This window comes from Centropristis striata, chromosome 1, assembly GCF_030273125.1.
Source record: "Centropristis striata isolate RG_2023a ecotype Rhode Island chromosome 1, C.striata_1.0, whole genome shotgun sequence".
In the NCBI taxonomy this organism is placed as follows: Eukaryota; Metazoa; Chordata; class Actinopteri; order Perciformes; family Serranidae; genus Centropristis; species Centropristis striata.
The window spans coordinates 40,868,656-40,891,873 of NC_081517.1; the positions used below are offsets into that span (position 1 = coordinate 40,868,656).

Sequence of the window (23,218 nt, forward strand, 5' to 3'; positions counted from 1 at the left end):
GCCATATCGTATCGTTCACGATAATATCGGTAGTTTTTTAATTTATGGTTAAAAAAAATGCATATCATGATATTGGCAACATTCCTACTTCTTGATGTAGTGGTTAAAGTTGTTTTAATCACAAAAAGCTACTTAGTCTCTGTCGTTAAACACATGCAGCTTTCAAAATAAGAGCACAGTGTGTTAACAGAATCCACCACAGAACTTACTAGAAGACTGTCAAAATAAGATGCCTTAAATAAAACATACAAGAACCGTTATTCTCATTTACAAAATGTCATTAAAATATGCCCCCGAAACCCCTAAATGGTTATTTTTATTATTTGCTCATACTCAAGAGTAATTTTTTTTGTATTTGGCAACTGTTGAGATTTGCACTTCACACAACATTTTAGATTTTTATTTATATATTTGAAAAAACGAAAAAAAATATTAAATAAAATAAAAATAAAAAGTATTTCATAATATCGTCAAGAATATCGTTATCGCAAAAATAGCCTGAAATATCGTGATATTCTTTTAGGGCCATATCGCCCAGCCCTAGTTTAAACCCACATGTTTTCTCAAAACTCTTCTTACTCTTGCAGAAAAGTGATCTCCTGCTTCCCAGTGCAAAAATGCCTACTCTGTTGTTCTACCAGGTGATTTAATATCTGGGTGTGGATTGCATGGCCTTCAACTCGCCCTCATACCCAAACAAGTTCATTAATTTAGGCTTTGTGCACTCCTCCACCATGCACAAGCTTCTCTCATCCTCCTCCTCCGTCTTCTCCTGACACAGAGCCTGGTACTCGATGAAAGGCAAACAAACCAGGAGATAATGATTTAAAGGGGGTACTGTTACAGCAATCCAAACTTACTTAACTTCTTATGTAAATATGCTTAAAGAAGACATTGTTGCTGTATTAGAGGAAGAGGGAAAAGCTACCATTCAGCAAGTTTACTTCATTTTAACCAGCCAGTACTCATCCAACTCAAGATTCATTTGTGCTTATCCACAACATCAACATTGTTGACTGCTGCCTTGGAAAAAAAAGAACAATTTTGAGTTTAAGCCATGCTATAATTTATAAAGTCACAGACAATGTTATGGACTGATGCAATTATTTCAATAAACAGCTCTCATAGTGAATGATTATTGCATAATTTACGGTATAACTTTAACACAAATTGCCTAGTTCACTTGATACTAATAGAAAAAAAAGGCGTTTTGGCCATATTACAAATGGGAGCTAATGCTTTCAGCAATAATTCAGATAAGCAGTTTCATAACTTCAGTAAATAACTTCAGGTTGACATTTAATTAACTTGGATTAATGTGAGCAGGCTTTTGCTATTTACACAGGGCAAAAAGAAGAAGTAAAGGACTGACTTCCTTCCAAATCAATTACTGTCTTACAGCAATATCAGGGCATTCAGGAAGTGAAGAGTTTCCTTTTGCGGTTTGTGAGTCACTGAGAGTTACAATATAGCAGGTGCTAGTATTGGATGCAAAGCACAGATTTACAAGAACACTTTACTTGTACTTTAACAGTATTTATTGTTAAAAGTCTTTACATTTGGTTGTGTGTGGTGCTTATTTATGGACTGCACCTCTAACGTGTTGCCTGCCGGAGCTTGGCAACAGATGAGTTGCTGATGCGGAGAGTGTGAAAGCCGGTCAAGGGTAGAGGAAACATCTAGGGGTCGGCAGTCAGGTTCGGCCAAGGGCCAGTTATTTTAGCTGTCCACTGGACAGCCAGCACAAACTTACAGGTGCACTCAAGATGCACACCTCGTTGTTCAGTATGTGTATCTATTTTTGTATTATTTTCATTTCTTTGGTTACGAAATAGATAAATGTCTGATTAATCACTGAAGTCTTCTTTCTTTTGCTTTTGTGCAACTCCTGGTCTGTACAGCTGTAACTTATCTGGACTTAAATACATAGATCTGGCATTAGGTTCATTAGGTGTGCAGTTACGCCACAGTGAAAGCCAGCATGTAGATAGATAATCCCTCTTAAAACAATTTTAATAAACATAATGAATATTAGAAGTTCCACTGCCACTTGTTTGTCACAAAACTGCTGTGAGAAAAGGAACCAATCGTGTCATCATTTGCTTTTGTGAGACAAAAATGTATCTTGGTTAGAATTATATTAATGAAAATCAAAAATCACATTTGTTTTCTAATTAAAATAGATAATTGGTTTTATATTTAATATGTTAATTATCTGATAATAGGATTTGTTTATTATTATTATTATTATTATTATTATTATTATTTCTGAACCATGAATAAAATATATTAAATAAACTACAGGCCCAGATTTGGTAATCAGAGCAATCAATCAACATGCCCTGTTTTATTTATTCCATTCAGACTCATACATGTGTAAACAGTCTAAACCCACAAATTTCCAGTCAGGGCAGAGGTTTGGATTGTTGTGCCTTCTAGTCTTTGCAGGCTTTGTGTGCAAACCTAACATGCGTGCATCAAACAGTAACTGCATGCAATCATTTGAGTTTCACCTCAACAGAACCCAGTTTCACTATGACAGATATGAGAAAAGAAGTATAGCTAAATCATATTCATGGTAATATTTTAACCAACCAAGGGATAGGGGAAAGCAGATGATCTCTTTAGAAGAATAGAATCATGCAGTCTAACCCATGACTAATAGAGAGGAACACGCCACAGGCTGCAGCTAGAACATTTCCTCACAAGCAAAGAGGAGGGAAAAAAACTAAATGGTGACCATTGTGTCCGTTCAGCAACAGTCCTGTTTGGGCAAAGGCTGATTTGTTTGCGGTAAAACTTGATTGGATAGCATCAACACCATCAGCAACCCTCCATGAAATCAAAAAACTAAGTTGTGTGTCTAGAGCACAAGGGTCAATGACTTGATCTGCACTGTGCCTCTGTGAAAGAAGCATGGATAATAGCAAAACAAATAAAGAATCAAATAAAAACATCCCAATGCAAGGCCAGGGAGTTGCTTACTTATTTGTGACTTCATGTAAGCCAATTATATCAACTCACAATGATGAGGTTGCTTAGCAGGGCTAACAGCTCACCATAAACATTGTTCTTGTGTGCAAAGAGATCCTACGGTCACGGAAAGTAATTACTCAACCTTTACTAAAAACATAACAAAATTCAATTCATCTGACTAAAAAGAACTGGGGTCAAGACAGGTCAGGCATTCAACCTACACTGAAAGAGGGCATATAAAATCTCGTTTGAACTCACATTGAAAAACATTATGAGTATGGCAATATGATGCAACTCCATTGCAAGCAAAAAGTAAAATTTTTCAAGCCATGCTGCATCATGGAAAAACATGAGCCATTTGCATGATTTTCTATCACAGTGAGGCATAAAAAGCTATTTAGTCGCAGTGGGCCAACTCTTTTCTGGACATTATGATGGAGAGATTTGTGGCCCGGGTGCATGGAGGCAGTCAGAAAAACCTACAAGCATGAGATAAAGCTTACACTTTGGTTAAAGAAAGAGTGCAGCATGGACATATTTGGTTGACTTTTTTTTCCCCTTGTCCGCATTATATTTGTATATTTGCATTGTTTCCTTTTTTATATGTTGTGGAGGTCGAGAGATCATTAGGGGTTGCCATGCGTTACGGGAGGTTGGGGATGTTTGTTATGTTTCTGTAAGATATAAGATTTTGTGATATTTAATACTCAACTTGTACTATTGCGGAATTTCTACTTAATATAAAACCAATTAAAAAAAGGATCAAAAAGGAAGGGGGAAAAAAAGCTATTTAGTCTTGACGAGAGATCCCAAATGGGGTACATCTTCATGTAACAGCTGTATTTAATCATAATGTGTATATAAACTACTAATTAATATGACTACAAAAAAATGGAGGAAAACAGCGGTACAGAACACCAGAGAAGAAAAAAAACGAGTTGGGATTTAGGCGTTAAAACTGCATTAAAACTGTTAGAAGCTTCTGTGATCTCACATAACAATTATATTGTATTTTCCTTTGAGAAATCTCCCCCACAGGGACTAAGGTGAGCCAACGCCTTCAGGCTTCAACGTAACATTTATTTTTCAAAAGAACCAGCATTTCATTAAATGTTTGAATATTCACACCTTCCACAGCATCCAACACTGGAAATTGGCTTGCAGCTAAGCAGTATTAGCATATCTTTACACCCCCTACTGTGAAGAGAAGATAGCAGTGCTGGGAGGTTAATATTCCTTCCCGTTGAGCCAAAAGCTCTGCTATAGTGTTGCAACATGTCAATTTAACCAACATGCTAGCACATTAAAGTGGCAGCAGTTATAGTGTTTGCATGGTGGATGCATATGTGAATTAGTTATTCAGAATTTAAAACTTCTTTCTTAACCCATTGAAGCCTGGAAAGCGGATACGTCGTTTTGTAGTATTTGTATAAGCTCTCAAATACTTTTTGAATTTCATTTCTATCTGCTACAGAGGCTGAAAAATCTATTATTTAGTAGGAAGAGTTGACACTTCTGTTGAATTTCCAGAAAAACTTCAGGTTTTAGGGGCTTATTTTAAAATCGCCCAGAGGTTTTACAGGCAGTTTTAGGCGTCAATGGGTTAAGGGGCATTTCATATCCAATAAATTTAAATATGACATTGACCTTTTGTGACCAAGGTCAAATATGAAGTCATGCCACAGTTCAACAGTACAGTTGCCAGCTTGCATTGGCATTTCTACCTTTTTCCAGAGCTTTGTTATTGGTATTGTTCAACTAACAGTAGGTCACGTTTGTGTACCAAAAAATATCAAACATGCCAGCTCACTGGTGTCAGAACCATCCGAGTGTGTCTAACACCAGAGCTAGGTAAAAACAGATGGGCTGTTACATCCCAAAATAAATAAAGATATGTTGTATGTGACTGGCTTATAAAGTCAGAAATAAATGTTCAAGGCAGTTAATAGGGTAGTTTTGGCTGCAGATAAGGATGTTTTTCCCCAAGACAACTCCCTTTGTTGTCTGAGTTGGGCAAAGTATTGGTTGGGAGCAGACATTAGATAACCTGAAGGAACAACAGCTCTTCACAGGTCTGCTATAGATTCCATGTAAAGTTGTGGGGGTGGGGGTAAATTAATTCAGCATGGCTCAGATGTCCTTGTTACCACTGCTACCTTGAGTTTAATATGCAGCTAGAAAATGGATGGGATGTGAGGGGGGAATCATGCAAAAATCCAGTGAGTGTAATTTGTGCAAGTGTGCATGTGACTACAAAAAAATAAAGCCGCATTGAGCAAGTTTATATGGAAATAAAAAGTGAAAATGAAGCGGCAGCAGAGAAGGGCATTCGGTCTCTGTAGGACATGGACACTGGTGGGAAATTTTCTCTCAACACAAAAGGAGGAAAAACAAAAGGGAAAAGCAAAGCCGACTGATCAATAACGATGAGAGAGAGCTCTACTCACCACTAAACTCGGCTTAAATACAGGAAAACAACAATGTTTCACTCCCTCCACTGACAGCCAGCAAACTCAAGCAAAAAAACTAAACTAAAATGCATTTTCAAACAAATTGTTCTGTTTGCCCAGAGATATTTTCCTCATCAGAAACATCTTTCAGAATTAGTGTCCTTGTTGCTCTGGATGATCACTGTCAACTGTTTTGTAGGGACTATAATCTACATAGAAAAAATAGAGAGCCATGTCTCAGTGCCAGTGTGTCAATTCTTTGTCAAAGTTTGATTAACTGTTAGCTCAGAGTTTCCACCAACAGTTCCTGTTCCCAGCTTCCTCCAGCATAACCAGTAGTTTTTTGTTAAATGCCTTTCTGAGCTGGCACTGTTTATAGAAGAAACAATAAAAGGAGAGATGTAGGTCAAGAAGTAGATTACACTATGGCCCTGTTTCCTAAAAACAGGCAGCCTCAGAGGCAGAGGAATGACTTGTGGCTGGTTAATCCTAAACTCGGTTATGTTTTAAGACAAACCTAAAGGAGAACGCCGCTTTGAATAGAAAATGGAGTCTGCTGCTGGTAGAGAAACACTACTCACCAGGAAAATATGGCTTCACTGGTTTACTGAAAGCCAATGATGATAAATACAAAGCCACAGATGAAAAACAACACACAATTTGTCTTTTTAAAAGGTTTGCTGCCTCAGAAAATTGGTAATTATTCTGCCAGCTTTCAAACCAAACTTCCAAGTAAACAGCAGATGTTGATTTTGTGTATTGTCTTCTCTCTGCTAACACAAGATATTGGGAAGCATCGTGTCTGGTTGAAAATGTATTCCGTTTCCATGTTTACCAACTGTACTCCAAACCAATTAGTCTATGAATAAGTGCACAAATTTAAGCAATTTAATCATTAGAATCATGCTCATTGAGCTGAAACGTGTATAAACAATGAAACTAACTGATTATTCTGTTCTGTGTCACAATACTGTGACAGCCGGTACACAACAACCCTAACCCTACAACAACAGACAGAGTTGCTCATAGGTCATATTGCAATTAGGAGGAAGACACAAAACAATCCATTGACTAGTTAAGCACCAAACTGCCATGTGGAACAAGTTTTTATGACAACTGCGTCCAAAAAAAGATGTGAAAGCAAACATATGGGCAACCCAATTCCGTTGAGTGAGGAAAAGATGACCCCCAGAGATATTTTAAACGGCTCCAAAACCCAAAAATACTTTGTCTAAAGCTTTCTCAAACAAATATGGTAGAATATGGTTTGCACAAGACATTACAATGTCTGAGCTGATATCTCTTTCAAACATGGTTGAATCCTGAGGCCATCTTCCTGTTTGTCAGCATACAGCAGGTGAGGAGGCATGGAGGGTACATTATCTGATCTGCTTGGGGGCAAGATAAAGATAAACTATACAGGTAAGCAGAAAAGTAAGCAGCACACATCCCAGCAGTGGCTATTAGGAACCAGTTACAGCTAAAGTGCATTGTCAAACCTGTGTGCTCTCCCCCACAATGCTCATTGAGTTGATTTTACTGCCAACAAAATGTTTTTAACTTCTTGTTTAGGGAATTAAACATCCCCCTTACCGATACAAGAACTATGCAATGAAGGTAATTGTTAGTGTGGCTCCGTCTAGTTTTACTACAGTTTCTTTCTTATGGTTTATTGAAAACCTTTCGTTTGAGCATTACAAACAATAAACTGCAGCGATCCAAAATAATAATAATTATGAGCACGGTCAAAAACTAGTGTGCTCTCCTCGTCTCCATAATCCTAATTAAAAGCAAAGTAAGCAATTATGACGTTACACACATCTCAGCCAATAAGAAGAGTGCAATTCCTATGAACCAATAGGCATTCCTACAACCTCAATACAATTAGAGCCATTTAGCAGCTTCTCCACAATGTACAAAATGGCTCTAACAGTAATGTTAAAAGACACCACAGGCTTAGGTCTGTAAACAAAGTCGAGTCATGCTTATTTAGACAACGGCCCCTCGATTGCTTGGAACGGCTCTCACAGCGGAGAAAGAAGGAAAAAAGGTGTGACCGTGGAATTGGGCTGATGCGACAGATAACGGAGAGCAGAAGATAGGGTTTCATTCATGTGTCAGATTAGAGGGCTCTTTGTTACAGTCAGAGAGGGCAAAGCATGCCTGGAGAGAGGACAAGGATCGCCCTCGCTCCCAGACCACTATGTGTTATTGTGCGTTACTGAAGGGAGAGTTTGTGCATTTGTTGCATTCCTCTCCACAGCATATGCACATAGTGGAAGGCAGGGAATTCATCCAAGCTGCCATGTTGATCCTCAGGATTCTAAATCCAACAAAGATTATTATTTGAATTGGCCTCATTTTTAACAATTCGCCTAAATTACTTAAATCTTCTACTTTTCTATTGTGTACTTTCATGTGAGAAATAAGAAGGGAAATATTTGCATTGTTAGACCATTAAATGGTTCACCAAAAATCATAAAAACCTTGGTACATACAGTACCGGTCAAAAGTTTTAGAACACCCCAATTTTTCCAGTTTTTTATAGAAATTCAAGCAGTTCAAGTCCAATGAACAGCTTGAAAGGGTACAAAGGTAAGTGGTGAACTGCCAGAGGTAAATAAAAAAAGGTAAGCTGAACCAAAACTGAAAAATAATGTACATTTCAGAATTATACAAGTAGGCCTTTTTCAGGGAACAAGAAATGGGTTAACAGCTTAACTCTATGGAGTCTTGGGCTATTTTGTCCATTTTTGAATTCTTTTCATGTCTTTGTAAGTCATTTTGTGTCTTTTTTTGGTCATTTTGTGTCTTTTTTTAGTCCTTTAGTCCATCATAAAATGTGATTTTGAATCTTTTTTTTACTTTCAAAACACTATCATGCTCAATAAAGAATTTTAAATGTTGCAAATGTGCATTAATTTCAGAGTACACTGAGACATTAAACTGCTTCTTTTTCAATTAAATTCTGGAAAAGTTGGTGTGTTCTAAAACTTTTGACCAGTAGTGTACAACCAAAACTATCTTGAGGGCGAAACTAACTCTATTTTTTTTTTTTTGTAGTTATGCATAAATTGGTTATATTAAAACTTTTCCAATACCTTATCTCCCTATGTAAGTGCAGCCATTCTTAGTCGCTAGTTAGTAAAAGGCAAAAAATAGCCTCTAGCTTTACTGTTTGTATCAGCAGTGAAATCAATTTCAAGATTTTCAAACCTGATACAGATTCCAGAGCACAGCTAGTTTGCATGATTCTCCCCTGCAGTGGTGTGTAAGAAAAGGTACCAATAGAGACTATTTTAGGCAGCACAGGGGAAGATGCAGTTTAGAAGAATTAATTTCACTTATGACAGCCCACATTTCAAAGGAGGATCCTCTTTGTCAACATCAGTACATGAGATGATAATACGGGCAACAAGGCTCCATCAAACAGACACTGTGCAAGTTCAACCAAAGAATGACTTTAAAATAATTCTGAACAATTATAATAAACCTCATTTTTGTCTTTTGCACAAGCAGAGGTACAGAAAAGCCTGAACTTTAGAACAAAGCAAAGTGTCGACATATTCCACAGTCGTCCTCCCAAAGGAAACTTAATACAAGCACAGAGCATGAAATATTTACAGACCTGAAACATAAGAGGACCTTTAAGTTATCGCTACAACCTAATACAGATTTAATAAATTGTTTTTAGATTGGCAGTACAATAAATATAGTCGTTATGCTCACTGGCTGAAGAGAAGTGTGAGTACATGTGGAGACATTTTCCGCATTTAATGTTTAAAAGTAGGAAGCTTGTAAAACTAAATGGTTCTATGAATTACTGAGACTGAACGTCCCCAAAACATGACCCCATGTGCCTTATGTACAGCAGTCTATTGGGACTCATAATTTGAAGTTAATGGACCTGAAATTATAGTAATTATTTAGGACGCAGACATGGAAGGGATGTTAGAAGCAAAAGGGGAACAAGGATACGGAGTATAAAGAATGCTAAGGTCTACTTAGAGAGGGAGGGCTGGTTGAAGGTGGTGATGTGGGCTGGAAGACTTTATGTTAAGTTGGAAATCATCAGACTGATGTTGTCTGAAGCCCTTTAATAAAACAGAATCAGTTTGGTTTGTGTGAGGAGCAGCAACAGCAAGAACAGCATTTTTTATTCCCCAAATGGACAAAGACATCCTTATAAAATCACAATAAATTCAATTTGTGGTTGCCCTTTGTGCGCCGCTCTTTGCGGCATACATTAACCCATTGAAGCCTGGAAAGCGGATACGTCGTTTTGTAGTATTTGTATAAGCTCTCAAATACTTTTTGAATTTCATTTCTATCTGCTACAGAGGCTGAAAAATCTATTATTTAGTAGAAGAGTTGACACTTTTTTTTCCAGAATTTTTCCAGAATTTCCAGAAAATTAGAGGCTTATTTTAAAATCGCCCAGTGGTTTTTCAGGCCTCAATGGGTTAAAAGTAAAGGCTTGCCAGGAGGGGCGCGAGATGGCTCTTGGGTGTTGCTGTTTTTTTCTTTAAATCAGAACATGTAGCAGGCGGAACTCATGTTTTTGGCGTTGGAGTATCCCAAACTCATTTTGTACAACAAACAAATCCACTGCCATGGTGCCATGGTTTTGAGAATGGATAAGTTTCTTACTAGCGCGAAAAGAAAAAGAGCAATGAAACTAACAAGACAATGTCGGCCCATGTGAGAAAATATGACAACGCATATCTCAGTCTTGGATTCACAACAAATGTGGTAGGAGATGAAGAAAGACCTCTCTGTGTGTTGTGTCTCAAAACTCTGGCAGTGGACAGACCTAACAAATTAAAGAGACACTTACACTCCAATCATGTCAGTAAGACACTCAAGTTTTTCAAGAGGAAACTTTGTGAATAATGTAACTTCAATTTTGTTGGGTTTGGGGGGACCCTGAAAATGCTCCTTCCTCCAAAGGACAGCCCAACAGAAAATGTTTGAGAACCACTGCCTTAATGTAACAAATTTCAAATTCGTACCAGATATAAACAATGAAACAAACACAACCATGTCCACGGATAGATTTGGTTTCCACAGAGCTAGCAGCTAACCCTGTGACCTTGACTTCAGGTAAAGCCAAAGTTACATTCCACACAACAAAGTCACCCATCTCCTGTGTCACCTAAGAGCGTTTTATATTAGTCAATGGTTTACAGAGTCCTGGAAGATTCTATACTCAATGTAAGGCAGCTTTGTAAAGTTAAAGAGTGACAACTGAAGGGATATTGTTGCCTTCTATTATATTTACACAGTTACAGGATTATGATAAATGTGTGATGCACTACTTAGGGTGCTGGGTAGCCTTCTGGCCATTTTCTGATTCACAGTAAAGATAAATAGATGAATTTGTTTGGAATTGTTTTTACTTTTAATGGAAATGGAAAACCCTGGCAATTTTCCTAGAAACACCCCTGCATACACCTGAATGGAGCTGGATTATGGGCCCTTTAAGGTTTATTAATTATATCTGATAGACATTATTAATGTTTGTTTTGAGAAAGTTATGCATCCCGGCCCTAACCTTCGCACTCCCTTTTGTCCCACATTGTGTTCATGTTTTTACATTGACATTACCCTTTGAGGTCTCCTCATACAGAGAAACAGGCGCAAGTAACATCCATTTTCATATTATTATCCGAGATAAGGAGAGGTCATTATGTGTCATCATGTTGTTAAAAAAATCTAATTTGCATAGACATGTACTTTCAACAGTAACTGCCTGCTAGCTCTTCCCGAGCAAACCCCGCCTCAGACTGAAACTGACATCAGAGCAGACGGATACATCAGTGTTTGTTGCAGACAACCCAACTGAGAATTACCACCACACTTTGCAGCTCCTTGCAGCTTTCAGCATATTGTGTTGGTTTGCCAGACCGAGTAAACCAAAAACAATGCTGCTTCCTGTAAGATTGTGTTCTGTTACTTACAGCACAGGAGCTCCCACAAAGTAACTGTGTGCCACCTGTCTTAAGACGAGGTAAACAAGTGACTGGTGCAGAAAGTCAAACATTTACCAAGTAAGGAAATGCAGATATTTTTCTCAAGAGTTGGCAGAAGACCATTGGACCATTTTGAATTTGACAGGTAGCCAGATAAAGGTCTCCAGTGGTTTCTCAGGCTTGCTAGATGATCAGATTTGTTCACAAGTAGCTTGGTGCAGTGTGAGCACTACAACCATAATCAGGTTTTGTGATCTTGCGGGCTGAGGCCCGGTGTTTTATCTGCACCACTATGGTTTGGATTTTTTTTTTTTGTGAGTACTTTTTTTGATGCCAGAAAATAAACAATGAGATGACAGAAAGCTTAATAGGTTTGTTAAGTAGGGCACTGACTCTCTGCGGATTAGGGAGCAAACGTTTCAAATTATTATTAGTCCTTTTTAGATTCAGTGTAGAATATAGTTTTGTCAAACATATCCAAGTATCATTCATTCATTCAAATGTACCAGATGTTGGCTGTGCTTTCACTTCTCTATTCTCCCCAACAGATTCATTCATAAAAAACTTTGAGTTCACTATTGTGCCGTTCTACTAGCCAAGAAAATAAATCTTTATCATGTTATAACCTTGTTTTTATCTTAATCTTCTGATGACAATCCAAAATTCTATGTCAATTTGTCCCTGCGGTTTAAAGAAATTTTCTCAAATATCAATATATTTTAAGGTATTGTATCAAAAGTTCACAATTCCAATATTGTGAAAACATTAGGATTATATGGCTTTAGGCTAAACAGGTGAATGGCTTTATATTACTAATCGGTGCAGCCTTATGTTAATGTTTTGAAGAGTGGTGTTTCATTAAATGTTTGTAATGACAATAACCACAATAGTGATAAATACTGTGAGCAATTAAAACCCTAAAGATGCTGCAAAATCCATGTGTGGGTTGACTAATATAGATGTGTAAAGGCTTTAATAATAAGCAGCTAAAAGCCTGCAAAGAAAGTAACGGAAATCTAATGAGGGAAGCTGTGTTTAAACCAGCAATTTATTTTAAACAGCCACTGGGAAAAACATAGAAATCATATTATATTTTGAAGTGTGATACTACTGCACTTATGCTGCTTTAAATGCATGAAAAAAAAGGGGATGTTGAGAAGTTCACAGCCTCCGGCAACGTTAGCTCTGCTTATAAAGACTTTGATATTGTCAACAAGGAAGACAGGTGAGACACAACGAGCCGCGACAAGGCAACCAACATTTCTCAGCAGCAGAATATAAGAGAGTCTCTAACTGCAGTTTAGTGTGTGACTGTGTGTTTAGCATACTCCACCACACAGATAGATTACCATATTTTAATTTAAAACATCATGGATGCCTGTTTAAATATTAACTGTGAGTGGTTATAAAGAGGAGGCAAAAGGGTTTCAGATCCTCGTTCTCAACTTTACTTTCACTTTTAACTGAAACCGACAGTCTGTAGTACCCCAAGCAGAAGGGTAAAATCGGGAGGAATCCTGTTGTGCCCATGTGTCAAGAATCATCACCACCACTGTTTTAGGTCACACCAGAATATTTTAAGATAATCCTCCTGGGGAAGCTATGTTGCATTCATCCAAATACAGCAGAGGGCTCGTGCACTGAAATGGCTGCAAATGAGATCCTGCTAAAGAGAAAACTCTGGCCTCTGTGGTAAATCAGATTATCGCCCAATTGAAGGAGCAAGGGGATGTCGAGGGTGGTGAGCATAATGAAATGCATGGTGTGATCGCTCAAAGCCCTAAAATGACATTGACCATGCTAAACATGGAGTCCCAGGGGCACGAGCGGGGTTGCACACTGACATTTCTGGCAAAACATGCGTCCGCCCGGCTGTCTCTACAGCTCAAGACAACATAAAAATAAAAAAAATAAACATTTAGTAATTAGCAGCTATCCCTCTATTATTTGGGCTGGGCAACTGTAACTAATTGTCCTTGTGATTTTAATTATATTTCTTGATAATCTAAAGCCACTACAGGCAGTAACATGGTTTTCTAAATCGCATTACAAAAAAACAAGACATGAGTGATTTGCAAGGCTATCAAACTATTTCATTCAATATTCAGCCCTTAAAAAAACACACAAATGCTACATTTTCTATTTAAGAAAAACAACAAATAATGTGAGCCACTCACAGTGTCGGCATTCTGCACTTTCTCCAGTTATAATTTGATATGTTGTGTGTTATATTTGCTGTTTTAATAGCAAATTTTACCATCAGGCTGAGGTACTAGGGTTAAAACAATTGGCCCTTTTGGCACATTTATAGATATTTCAGGTTATATGCATTGTCCTTAAGAGTATGTGAATAAACAAATAATATTCCTGGCATTATTTCCAAGAGTATGGCTTCGCAATTGAGGATTTTTTTTGGAGACAGACATGAAACTGAAACTTTAAATAATATCAAAATTGCAATCGGGACTAGTGCTGTATCCAAACTGCAATTTTGATCAAATTTGCTTATTGCAGGAGGCACAATACTTGTTAAAGGCAACAATATGTGTCAAAATACCATTCTGATTTGCCAGAGTGCTACACGATGTCAAGGCCTACAAATTGTATTCTACAGACTTAAAGAAAAGTCTTTGTTTCACAGAGATCCTCATAAAAACCAAACCATGATAATTTGATATGATTTTAAATTAACCAAAAATGAGTGATATCACAGTTGCAATATCAGTCAAACAAATCGCAATTAGATGTTTTTTGCAACTTTCAGTTTCAGTGCAATTAGATGTTTTTTACAACTTTCAGTTTCAGTGCAAAAAAACGAGGGGCCGTACGGTTTGTACAGCCCCTCGTTTTTATACAATGAAGAAAACTGAAAGTGAAAGTTGTAAAAAAAAAAAACAGCTCAATGTTAGACCTGAGAGGGATTATTTGACAATCAATTCAATAATTCTTGGTTTTAGCGTCTCAAATGTGATGATTTACTGCTGCAGTGGGAAACTGTGAAGGACGTTTTTAAATATGTTATTTCACAGAGCAAAATATTCATTATTAATAATTTAAAAATGCTACATTAAAAAATAATACTTTCGTTTACAACTCAGGCTTAACATAAAAGCATAATGCTGTAGCTGAACTCTTGCTGAACTGCATTTTTTGTTGTTTAGATGTAAACATACAGTAGTGGTTGACTGGTTGGGTGATAGCTTTGGGTGACAGCCTCATGAGGAGAAGTGTCCTTACTACAGTTCACTGTGGGGGTTGGTGCTGGAGCAAACTTTGTGCCTACAGATGGAGGATGAGCCTTCCCTTTTTTTAAAAAGGACTCCATTGTGTTGCCACAGTGACAAAGCAGTTCTGCAGGTTCCACCTTCACCTCTCTCCCCTCTCATTTCCTCCCACCTAACCAGCCAAACTCTATTTGAGCATGCGCTCTCTCCTTCACGCTGAACTTCCTTGTTACTCGTAGTTTCATTCATTCATTCAGACACAGGTGCTGGCAAGTCATGTCATAACTTGGGGGCAGCCAAAGGGCGACCAGTGCTGCAGACAGCCAAAGCTGGATAAGGACTTTCAGGTGGCCAACAGGTAGTAAAGATAAAGCACACACACACTCTTCCTGACCTGGAAATGTCACAGAAAGCACCAGCTGATTTGCTTCAACAGATTTTCTGTCATTCTTCCTGACATAGCATCATGTCTGTTCTCATTAAAAAAAACTGAGGAACAGATTTCTTGTTCCTTAATGAAACCTAATCATTACATGGTATTTATGTAGAGCCCCAATTAGAAAAATGTTTAAAAACGGTACAAAATTGTGTGAAATTAGACTAATAATAATAAATATGCCAAATAAAACTGTATCATAAGATGCAGGCTTAGTTTTGCACTGAAACTGGTAGTAAGAGTACTCATTATGCAGAATAGCCCATTTCAGAAGCATATATATTATATTATTAAAGTATAACAATTATACATTCATGTGTGCACCAATTTGATGTTGCAGCTTGTTAAGGTTGAGCTGATTTATATATGACCGCCTATTTTAAATGTAGATTATTGATGCAAAATATGAATAAACTAAGTAACCAGTAAAGCTTTACCTAAATATTATGGAGTTTAAAAAAAGTACAAAACTGTAGACTAAGGTATTTGGTAAATAATAATTAATTTTAAATGAGGGCTTCCAGAATAAACATAATTCAGGATATGATTTATGGCAGTTTCCACCGTCTGCAGCACACCCATAAAGTCATAGTAAAACCATTTAATTTGGTGTTGCAAGATCATCGACGCCTTTGTATGCAGAAGAAGATGATGTCAGACTTTTCCAAAAACGTTTAGATGTCAGTGTCAGTACTACAGCGTGACAGTGCTATGTAAAGGCCTATCCTGAGCTCTCTTAATCAGCTTACCAGGTTGAACACAGTCTCCACAATGTCTCGGTTGGAAACTTCCCCAACTTCCACCAGGCCACCGAGCACGGCGAATTTCATCCTTATCCCCCTGATAGGCACTCCGGGGTTGAGCGCTATGGCGCCCGCTCTCCCGTCCTTTCCATCACCTGGCTGCGCAGCGCCCGCCGTCTCCTCGCTAGCCATTTGCTAAAAAAAAGGGGGAAGGACGGGACAGGTGGTGTTCACAGGTAAGGCACCTGTTCAACTCCAATGGTGACAGAGCAGCCGATGTCGGGAGGAGGAGGAGAAAGAGGGGCTCCTATCTCCCCTTCAGCTGAGTTGTTGACAGTCTACAGGCACACAAACCAAACGTTTTCCTCCCCATCCAAAAACAGTTTAGCAAAAAAAAAAAAAAGTGGGCTCAAAGATAATCGTTAGCGTTGACACTGCGGGGCTGGAAATGTCAGTGAACTACTCCTCTCCCCTGGTCCGTAACTTGATCCCAGACGGATGGATTAATGCCGCTAAAAGCCGTCAGGAAGTCCACTGCAGGCAGGTAACAAGAGGCAGGTGAAGCAGAGCCTCTTCCCCCCGCTGCTCGGTTAAAAACGCTAGACGAGGATACGGTGACTTTATCTCTTGGTACAGCAGTGAAGTTGCTATTGTCAGTGACACTTGACAGGTAGCGCGCTTGGGCAGAAGCAAAAAAAAAACTCAACAAACTGTGAAAGGGGGTGAGTCCGGCTGCAGCTCCGGTTGGAGTCGACTAAAGGGACAGTAGTCCGCTCGGTCCTCCACGCCGGCAAACTCCTCACACTCGCCTAAATGTCAACGTTAACCCAGCTGCGCTGCTTTTCTCTTCCTGATTTACCCCGGTAGCTTCAGCTCGCCAGCGCCATGACAGTGGAGCCCTTGAGTGAGTGGCGCATGCGCAGTAAGGGGCGCTGAGTTGAATTGAGCTCATTGGCAGGTGTGCCGCTCAGGTGGCTCTCTCTCTGAGCGACACGGTGGGATCATTCAGTTCATTAATATAAACAGGGCTTTCGTGTTTGTTCAGTCACAGCAACTGATACAGGGCCGGTTCTAGCCCATTGGCTGCCCTAGGCGATATAGAGATTTTCACTATGTTATATTTATTATGCTGTACACTAATATTTGATACATGAACTACAAGCAAGGTAATGGTCTCAGAACATTTTTATTTTTAGAAACTTTGGAACTTTACCAACAACAACTGAATTGAAAATACGAATAAATAAATAAATAAGAAAACACAGATCTTCATCAAATTAAGAATGGCAAAGACTGAAAATAGATAAAATGTAGTCGTATCATATTTTATATAATATAATATTACATTTTCATTCGAAATATGGGTTGGGGCATGTTCATTTAATTCAATGAGGGTTTTATTGCCCATGCTTTTTAAAAAATGTTTCGTTAATCAATGTTGTTAAAACAAAGATGTATGCTTGTGGCGCCCCCGGCCAATTTGGCGCCCTAGGCAGCCGCCTTGGTGGCCTGTAGGAATAACCGGCCCTGAACTGATATATCACCAGAGGTGGAAGAAGTGCTCATATCCAGTGGTGGTTTTAGACCAATTTAACTGTGGGGGCCAAGGAGAGGCCAGTGTTTAATCAGAGGGGCACATTAGCACATGAAAAAATGGCAAAGATGATATTTAAGCATTCAAAATCTTTGAATGTCTTGAAAAAGACACAAAATGACCAAAAAAGACACAAAATGAGAAGACAGAATAACCACAAAAAAATCCACACATAAAAATGACCAAAAAAAGACACAAAATGACCAAAAAAAGACACAAAACAACTAAAACAGACACAAAAGAGACACATAAATGACACCAATGACAAAAAAGACACAAAATAACTAAAAAAAGACACAACAACAGACACAAAATTACCCAAAAAAGACACACAAATTACCAAAAAAAGACACAAAATAACTAAAACAGACACAAAAAAGACACATAAATGACACCAATGACAAAAAAGACACAGAATAACTAAAAAAGACACAACAACACACACAAAATTACCCAAAAAGACACACAAATGACACCAATGACAAAAAATGACTTACAAAGACATGAAAAGGATTCGAAAATGGACAAAATTGCCCTATAAGACTCCATAGAGTTAAACTATTATACAATGTTCACATGTCTGGGTTCCTTTTGTGTACAATAAGATATTGTTTGAACAAAAAAAGGTTAGAATTGTTCCATTGTTCATTGTTATAAATAGATCATTTTATTATTAATTTGACACAGGGGCCACAGCAGGGGCCAAAGGCTTCTTCACAGGGGCAGTGGCCCCTGTAGGCCCCTGTGTAGAACCGCCACTGCTCATATCTTTTACTGAATTAGCAGTGGTTGGAGCTAACTAAGTACATTTACTCAAGTATTGTTCTTAAGTACAATTTTAAGGTACTTGTATTTTATTAAGGTACTTGTATTTCCATTTTATTTTACTTTGTACTTTTACTTCACTACATTTTGAGGCAAATATTGTTCTTTTTACTCCACCACATTTAAAAGCCTAAAACTTTAGGTCAAGATTTAACATGGGAAAATACAATACATTTCAATGATAATCAAAATAATATGCATGTTTATAATTTAAACCACATACAAGTATATAAAGTGGTTACAAATGCTTACATAAATGCATCAAAAATAATAATACAATAATATATTTGGAGTATTTTTCATGGAGAAAAAAAATATTAGACCATTGTTTTCTTCAATTTCTTGTTCGTTTTAATGTCTGGTATAACTAAAGGTACATTTGTTTGGACAAATATAATGATAACAACAAAAATACCTCAAAGGAGTTTAATTTAAGAGCTGATATGTAGCCATTTCCATGGTTTTCTTGATAATAACCAAAATCATTATCTTAAATTAAACTCTTATGAGCAATTTTTGTTGATGCTGATACTGTTGTACTTTTACTGAAGTAAGTTTTATATGCAGTACTTTTACTTGTAGTGAAATAATTATTGCTGTGTGGTATCAATACTTTTACTTAAGCAAGAGTTCTGAATACTTTTTCCACCACTGTGAAGTAGCAGCAGGCTAGAAATACTCTAACAAGTAAAAGTATGATGCAAAAGTAGCATCAAGCATCAAAATATAGGCTACTTAAAGTACCAAAAGTAATAGTACTCATTATGCAGAATGCCCCATTTTCAGAATAATATTCTATATTGGTTAACAATTATGAATGCATTAATGCATTGTCATCACCTTAATGGTGCAGCAGCTAAAAGTGATTGAACTGATTTTAATTACTTTATTTCTCCTCCCAGGGGACAACTAATCTATATATTATATCAAAATCAAATAAATGTAGAGAAGTCAAAAGAAAAATATCCTTATAATATAAAGTATCATAAAATGGAAATAGTCAAGTAAGGTACATATATACATTGACATTGTACACAGCACTTGAGTAATTGTTACTTTTCATTACTATGTTCTTTCATCCTGATGCATATAAAGGCAGAGTATCTCAGTGCATTCACTCAAGTGATGTACTTAATTACAATTTAAAACATCATACTTATTACCCCACTAAAATTTTAACACATTTTTACTTGAAGATGAATAATATTCTTGTACAATATGATGTAGTACTATACTACCAGTAGCAGTAGAATGGACATATTCAAAGCTATTGTGTTTATATTGTTGAATAAAAGTAGCAATAATACAGTGTAAACAAATACTGTGTTACACATAAAAGCTCTGCATTCAAAATCTTAAGTAGAAGTACAAAAACATCAGCATCAAAACATACTTAAAGTATACCCAAAGTAAAAATAGCCATTATGCAGAATGGCCCATTTCAGAATGTTATATATAGAATATTATTTGAGTATGATTATTGATGCATGTGTGTGTACGTCAACTTCATGTTGCAGCCTGTAATCAATATTTTTGGTAATTGACACAATGACAGAAATAAATTATCTAGTGCCAATTGATTTTCTGATCGAATTCCCAATTAATTGTTTCAGCCGTACTTGTATATACTGTAGTTAGGTAGTTGAAGTTATCAAAAAGCATCATGTTTAAAAATTTAAAAACACATTTAAACCAGCACTTTGTAAATGTACAAAGTTACATTCCAATTTTGTACTTTTTACATAAAAAATAAGATGTATTTTCAATATGATGCAGTATTATACTATTAATCTACCCAGTTATATATGAAGCATCTAAAATTAGCTCCACATGACAAATGACAACATTAAAATGCTCTTGTGATAAAACTGAATATTATATTCTATAATATAAAAGGAGTCATAATGAGTACTTTTGATACTTTAAGTAAATCTGCTTTGTATTTTTAAATAAGTATAAGTATGTAAGTATTTTATTTTAAGTATAATTTTAAAGGCAGGTCTTCTACTTGTAATGGCGTGTTTTTTGACGATAGTATTTATACTTTTACTTAAGTAAAATGGATCCAATGGTTCTTCCACCATTGATATTAGTCACTTTAATGCTACTTTATAATACACTTAATTTTAGAACAAAATATTGAACTTTTTACTGCACTACATTTATTTCTCTGTCATAGTTACTTGTTAGAGTTATAATCACAGGGTCACTAAAGACCAAGACCAAGGCAATAAGGAACATAGGCCCTTAGTGTGTCGATTAAGAAACTAAACAGCAATAGTTTTACTTGCTAGATTACAAAACCTGAAGACATTCAGGAAAACCTTCATGTTGTAGCCTGACTTTTAAATACAATTTCTTGAGGGTATTTTATGAATTTAATACATAAAATATACATCATTCAGCGTCGGTAGATAAAAATCACACTCAATATAACATAAAAATATACCATAAATATTAAATCAATACATGACTGCACCATGGGATGAGCCCTCAGAGAAAAACTTGCATTTTAAGGTAGTCTAATATGTTTTTGTGTTTTTTTTAAACAATATGTTTATTGATTTTCACAGCACACAGTGAAAAACAAACGAACACAAAGAACAATCAAACAAATAAAATAGAATATATAAAAATAAAATAAAATAAAAAAACCCACACTGGGCTATACTACACTACAACTCGGCTCACAGACACAGAGAAAAATACATATAGACAGATGATTCAGAAATGACATAGATACAAAAATAAATGACAGTTAAGCACCCCACATGTTCCAGTCCTATGTAAATCCTCGTGTAAATATGGTTGAAATATTCATACCCATGTATAACATAAAAGGGTCACATATTCTATGAAAGATGTCATCTTATACTTATTTATTACATCACATGTCCTTGTTCTTGTTTTTGTCCTGTTTAGCTCTGTATTTTTTAAATGTTTTTACTCATTTTGTTTTGTGTTATGATTGTCATAACTATGCACCTTATGCAGTGGCACTTTCAATTTCGTTGTATAGTGAACTATATAATGACAATAAAGACTATTTGATTTGATTTGATTTGATCTTTATTAGTCTAATATGTTGAACAAGCACCAAACGCTGCTTTATGCTGCGAAAAGAAAGAAAAAACACAAAGGGGGGGTTGCAATGTATTTAGAACTTTATTTTCCTGCAGCACGACAGCACAATGACAGATGTCTGCATCCTGAGGCCGTGTAAAGCAAACATTAAAGCAAAGTGACATCTCTGCTGAGCTTGCCTTTTCGAATCACCAACAACAACCCATGTCATGTGAGATGTTGACATAGCTGAGTGAGGCATAGGCTATGATTGCATGAAGGAAAATCCAATTAAAACCTGATCTGTAGAGTTATAATATGTACATATGCATTATAAAAAAATGCCCATATAATAAAGTGTCCTCTCCTCTATCTGCTCAGACTGGTGACTTCATGTTTGCTCTGCAGGATGGCTGAGCAACGATGAGTGTTGTTGCCACAGAGGCAGCTGGCGTCACGGTTACCATTGACCTCCCAGTGAAGTGTCGTGGAGTCCTCAGGGACACTGGGAGTCATGGAAGCCAGCAGCACCACCCGAGAGACGCTGGCCTCGTCTCTGATGTAATGACCTGAAATCAGCAGACTTATTCACTGCAGCCCATCTTAAATAAGACCTAAAAGGCTTTTACTGACCTTTGAATTGAACATGGACCATGCCTTATTATTTTCTAACTGGGCTCTGTAGAGATAATGAGACCCCAAGCTTGAGACATTCAGCAACATGTCTGTAATCATCTTCTGCTCTCTTTCTGCCACGCTGTGCAAAAAAGTCTCAGTATCTGAGCAGAAGATTATCGTTTCTGCAAATGATTTAATGTCAAAGACAGCAGTTAATGAGCACTTGTCATGAGCTTTACTTTCAGATTGTGTCGGACTCCGGGCTTGCGAGATTCACTTTAAACACAGTAGAAGCAAAGAGGCTGTACATGAATGACAATAAAATAAATATTCAAAGCCATCAATTTAATATTTGAGCTTTTTTTTTTTTCCACAATATTTTTATTTTATTTTCAGTTTATAACACTTTGACATACAGCTTTTACATTCATGTATCATCATTCAACTTCCATATTTTCAAATAGCTGCATTTACATAGACAGAAAAATAAAAACAAACAAAACATAACACTTCGAACAGGTATGCTCCTCCTGTTAAAGAAAATGGTAATCTATATACAATTGAGTATCGTTAGTAATTGGTGTGAATTAAAACACATATATAGAAAAGCAATATATTTGAGTATTTTAAACCAATACAGCAGACCTTTTTGATGAAATTAGAACAAAAACTGCAACTATAAATGGGCGTAAAGACAAGAGGAAGCTGAAGAAAACAATCACAATTTGTAAAGTACTTACAACATTTTAATGTGAAAAAATTAAAATTATTTTTATTGGTGGCACCGTATTGCATTGAAGAATAATCTTGTCTCCTCTATCTGATTTTTCACCTCTCAAATTTACATTTTGATGCACTGGACTGTATTTGTCAGACTTTTGTTACCTGACATTCATTTGACAGTGTTACAGTTAATACAAATACTATGACTGTTATGAACACTATGAATGGCCAGGATTTTTGTTGTTACTATAGACTATTACACTAACAGACAAAATTCTTCCCTTTGTTTCAATACCAGTGTGGGAGGGTAAGAAGCCACACACCCGCATGACGTGTTTACACACCCAGAGACTGGTTCTGCCTGTTCACAGATTAGGATGGTGGCTTTTATTTTATTAAACCAAGTAATCATAGCACTGTTACTGTTTACTGTAATTAAAAATAATAAAGCAATATGTGGCACGGTATGTGTGGAAGCAAATAAGGCTGCAACAGTGTGAATTTTATAGAGAAAATATCTACTGTGAAATTTAATCACTACAGAATTATGTTGAATTGTAGGTTTGAAAAGTTATAAATACTTTTATTTAGGTG

The 23,218-nt window shown here is 36.7% G+C and overlaps 1 protein-coding gene across 2 annotated transcripts in view; it reads right to left on the minus strand.

Annotated features, from left to right (window-relative positions):
* Positions 1-16,736, minus strand: part of LOC131978662 (lipopolysaccharide-responsive and beige-like anchor protein) — a 252,385-nt gene extending 235,649 nt beyond the window's left edge. For both annotated transcript variants that reach the window (XM_059342384.1, XM_059342376.1), the window contains exon 1: positions 15,808-16,736. In XM_059342384.1, coding sequence (XP_059198367.1) covers positions 15,808-15,993 — 186 coding nt within the window. In that variant the 5' untranslated portion in view covers positions 15,994-16,736. The remainder of the gene's footprint in view (positions 1-15,807) is intronic.
* Between the last annotated feature and the right edge of the window lie 6,482 nt (positions 16,737-23,218).